Below are 4,522 nucleotides of genomic sequence, written 5' to 3' on the forward strand. Positions count from 1 at the left end.
CTCCTTGTATCTGGGGCAAGACAGAAGGAGTTGGGGTTAGTTTATTTAAAGATGGTGCTTTATGTGGGAGCCAGTCAGGGAGCAAGTCTCTCTCCCAACTTTTCCCAAAGCTTTTTTTCCTTTTCTGGAGAGGTGGTGTGATTGTGGGGTGGGAGTGTGTTGTGGGTAGTGGGATCTGCATGTGCTTCCCTCTCCCACATACAGAAATAATAGTCAGTGAAACCCCTGTGCCTCCATGTACCTAGCCTAGCTGCTCGTTTCTTGGCTGGTTTCAGCTAGGCCTGTGTGAAGCGGATAGTATTCACTTCAGATTCAGCTTGTTCCAATTCAGTGATTTGAATCACTGTCCTGAATTAATTCAGCTGCTTCTGAGTCTCCAAATCACCCAGCCCCAGCCCCTGTCTGCTCTCCCAGCTCTGGCAATGACTGCCGTCCCCACCCTGGCTCCCAGCACTTTGGTGGGAAAAAAGAGCCCTGACTCAGCAGGTGCTGCCTGGCAAGGGGTGATCCTTGCTGCCCCACGCTGCATGGGGGGCTCTGCCATGAGCCTCCTGATTCCCCACCCCCAGTCCTCCCCATTACTGCCCCGCCTGCCCCAGCTCTGGCCCTTTTATGAAAAAAAAAGAAGAGGAAAAACCCCAGGGCTCACCGGTTCCAGCCTGGCAGAGGGTGATCCCCACTGCCCCACACTGCATGGAGCTGGCAGGGGCCCCCCCCATGGTCCCTTCCCCCTTCCTCCAGCCCCTCCTCCCCTGCCCCCTACTTACTAGCTCTGAGTCTGGCTCCACCTCCCTGATGTAGTGGGCAGGGACTTCCCAAATCATCAAAGCTCTCCTAAACTTTTGAGAGGATTCAGAGAGCTTCAAATCAATTTGGACCTTTTTATTGGTCCCCTGATTCAGTTTGGAGATTTGGCCAGTGAATCAGGCTGAATCTCCTCCAAACTGAATCTGCACTTGAAGTTTCACACAGCTCTAGTTTCAACTATCCGGCTCCATGAAGGTTGAGTGTAGGTCATCTCAACTATTTACAAACCAGAGCAATAGTTATACCCTTCTCAAACCTACCCCACTGGACCCTCTCTCTAACTACAGTTCTTCAGCTGTTTGTTCTTCTAAACTGTCCCTTTTTGCTTCATTATCTTTTTCTAAGGTGTAACAAACAAGTAATGTCCCCTAGGACTATCTCTTGAGGTTTCTGGATATCAGGCTACCTGGGATGGCCATCTCCTGGCTGTCATTATAAAGGAAGTTAGATGTGTGACAGCCAGCAGTGACTTCTTTGTAGTTCTTATTTTGGTTAAGGTATAGATTCAAGGGATCTAAGATGTGGACAACGTGGCTGTTCAATTTACGTCACTATCTTACAGTTTGCTACTTACCTTACATGTTTTTGTTTCATTGCAGGTGGAAAAACCAATCAATTAACTCTTCAAAATAGTGCTACCAAAGCAATTATTCAAGGTCTTATTCCAGATCAAACATACTCACTTCAGATTATTGCATACAGTAAAGACCAGGAGAGCAAGCCAGCCCAAGGCCAATTTCGAAGTATGTATCTTAACACACATGTTTGTTTCTGGTATCCATGTACAATACAAAATGTGTAGACTGAACAGGTAGCTAGTAAAAGCAGTTCTGTTTGGGACGTGCAAACAAGAGAGGGGTGGTTGTGTTTATGGAAATCCAGTAGTATTCATGGTGTAAACAGACACATGTCCTTTGCCTTGAGCAGAATTATGCCAGAAAAAGGGCAGATTTTTATCTGATTTGTTGTACAACAAGATCTACTTAACAAGGATTCAAAAACAAAATGAAAGAGCCGTAAACACCTAACTTTCTCCTTTCCCTTATAAAACTTAGCTAGCACTCAGTGAAGGCAATCAGTCATCAATGGGAGGAAAAGAGAGGGAAAGGGAACTCATATACCCACATGGATGATCATTTTTTTTTATTTCTTTTTCTCTCCAGTGGGTTTCCATTCAACTTTTTTAAGAGACCCCGGCTGGTATAAATATGCCCAGCTCTGTTTACTTTGCACCTGTGCCAATGTACATCAGTTGAGCATCTGACCTAATATATTCGGCAAATTATGCCGCAGTCCTCAGACAAACACATACCAAAATGGATCAATGTATTTTGTGTCCAAGAAAGTGATCGGTTAGGAGACAATTTTGCCCTGACTTGCACCTGCATCTACCTAATTACAATCTTGTCCAGAGAGGGCTGTTCTATGCAGCCTAAGACCAGAGAGCTTGGGAATGGGGGAGGGAGGAGGGCAGTAAATTTTCCTGAATTTCTTTGCCACAAAACACTGGCTCTGAAGATATTAATACCCACGGATGCTTGTGCACCAGGTTACTCTACCTGTAATAGGTCTGCCAATCTCACTAACTCTAATTGCTAGACCACACTTTGATCCTAGGCAGCACGTGGCAGAGTGACTGGTTGAGCTAGAGTCAATATCAAGTCCTTCTAGTTATTCACCAGTGCGGCTGCCTCTGTTTACTGTTTTAAATACTACTCTGGTTGGGAACCCTCAAAACCACAAATTACTTTAGCATTAAAGGGAGTCTATGGAATAACTACTTGAGCTACTATAATATTAGCTGTGGGCTTGCTTTCTTGCTTGCTTTCCTAGTTCTATTCCACAGGAAAAATGGATCTGGCAGGGGTTACATTCTATTTAAAACTATTTCTTTAGCTGCTACATGTTTTTACTGGCAGCAGCAAGACTTGAGTCCTATGTGACAGTATAATAAATTGTCTGAATGAAGCAGATGCAATGAAAATGCGAATATTTCCTTCTCTTCTTCCTCTCTTTTTTTTCTTTCTTTTTTAATCCTGTATTTTCATAGTTTCCCACTCCTCAACAAGGTGGTCACTAGTTTTTGAAATGGGGGAAGATAAAATAAGCCCAGGGCAAGGAGAAAACTAATAAAGAAATTGCAGATGTGTTGGAGTTATAACTGATATCTAAGGAAAGCTCTTTTCAAGCCTTCAGGGTTAGCTGTCTGGAGTAATGTTGCCTTTAAGATGGTTATCTTTTCTTTTAGCATGATTTGTAAGCTATATGAAATAGCTAGTATCCTATTAACACAAGCTTTATATGGGGAGCGTTGTCCTTTAAAAGGGAGTTCTAACAGAGACACTTCATTTGTTCCATCATCATGCGACCAAGTAAAGGGCAAATGAAATTAATTCATTCCACATATCAGAATTTGTCAGAATTACATGGCACTATAGTTTTCCGACACCTGATAATGAGAGTTATGTATTCAGCATTGGGCGGCTAGTCTTGTTGATAGATGTCAGTCTCCTTAACCATTTTCTGGACTCTTAGTGCTGACTTTAATGCTCTCATTTTGCTGAATCATGAAGTCTTCCTGTATTTTTTTTTCTTATAGCACAGCTCCTTTTAGTGGGAAACTTGTCTAAGCAAGGTTTGAGTCTGAAGGGGTTTGAAGACTGAGTCACCAGGTGCTGGTTGAACTATAACCCCTCTCATTATGATCTCAGTCTGCCCTGGGGAAGGGATGGTGTATTGCTCATAGTGTAGAAGACTAAAAAAAACCTTGCATCTCTGAATCCCAATCTCCTCACCTTGCTGCAAGGGGACAGTAATCTACTGCTGGTAGAGGTGCCATAAATGGTATTCTATTTTTGCACCAGCTGAGCTGTGCTGGCCAGTGTGTTAGGAAGGAGCGAGGGCTCCATTTACTTTTTTTCCTGCATCCATGTGTTTTGGGGGAGGGGAGCTGTGGCTGTTCTTCTCCCCACTACACTGGACCCAAAGTTATGGGTTGAAGTGGTTGGGAGTACACAGGCTTGTGCTCCTCTTACTCTCCCTTTATAAAGAATGGGATGATGGACTTGTAATTCTGTACTGGACTGGAACACACAACCAGATTTTAAGTTCTTGGCACTGTTATCCTCCATGTTTGGATGAATTGCTTAAATCTCTCCATCCTTGGTTTCCCTTTTATAAAGCAGGGCTAACATTTCCGCTACCTTTATCCTTGTGCCTGTCTGCTTATATAGGATGTTATACAGACAGTTTACAACATAACATGACAGACTAGCCCTGTCCCAATGAGGCTCTGTTGTTGTGCCATAAGCACTGCAGCAGCATCCCTCAGGCTCAGAGGTATCACTAACCACTCTGTAGGCTGCCTAACTGTTGACACCAACCAGACCCTCTCAGAATTGTTTTTGTAGAACAGTGCTTCTTAACGAGGGTGCTGTAGCACCTTGGGGTGCCACCATTTCTTTTGAAGAGTGCTGCAAGGTACAATGAAATGACCTAGGTGTGATGAGTTAAGCAGATAAGTGCAGCCTCAGGCTTGTCCCTATCTGGCTCATTTTCCCCCCTCTTCCCCTCCCCTCCCACCTGTCTGCACCCTGCAAGGAGGTAAGTAATATAATACATGCATTTGTTTTGAATTTGGGTGATGCTTGATTCAGAAAAGTTTTGGACGGTATCTGAAGTCCAGTAAGAGCAAGGCCTCAACATCCCCCCCAAA

At 44.0% G+C, this 4,522-nt stretch overlaps 1 protein-coding gene across 3 annotated transcripts in view; it reads left to right on the forward strand.

Moving 5' to 3' along the window:
- COL14A1 (collagen type XIV alpha 1 chain) overlaps nt 1-4,522 on the forward strand; it is a 266,741-nt gene that overhangs the window by 32,859 nt on the left and 229,360 nt on the right. For 2 of the 3 annotated variants that reach the window (XM_019528109.1, XM_019528108.1), the window contains exon 4: nt 1,407-1,550. The exons of the other annotated variant lie outside the window; for it this stretch is intronic. In XM_019528109.1, the coding sequence (XP_019383654.1) occupies nt 1,407-1,550 (144 nt within the window). The remainder of the gene's footprint in view (nt 1-1,406; nt 1,551-4,522) is intronic. 3 annotated transcript variants of the gene reach the window in all.

The sequence above is a fragment of the Gavialis gangeticus genome, unplaced genomic scaffold (assembly GCF_001723915.1).
Source record: "Gavialis gangeticus isolate Ggan-Ray unplaced genomic scaffold, GavGan_comp1, whole genome shotgun sequence".
Taxonomy (NCBI): Eukaryota; Metazoa; Chordata; order Crocodylia; family Gavialidae; genus Gavialis; species Gavialis gangeticus.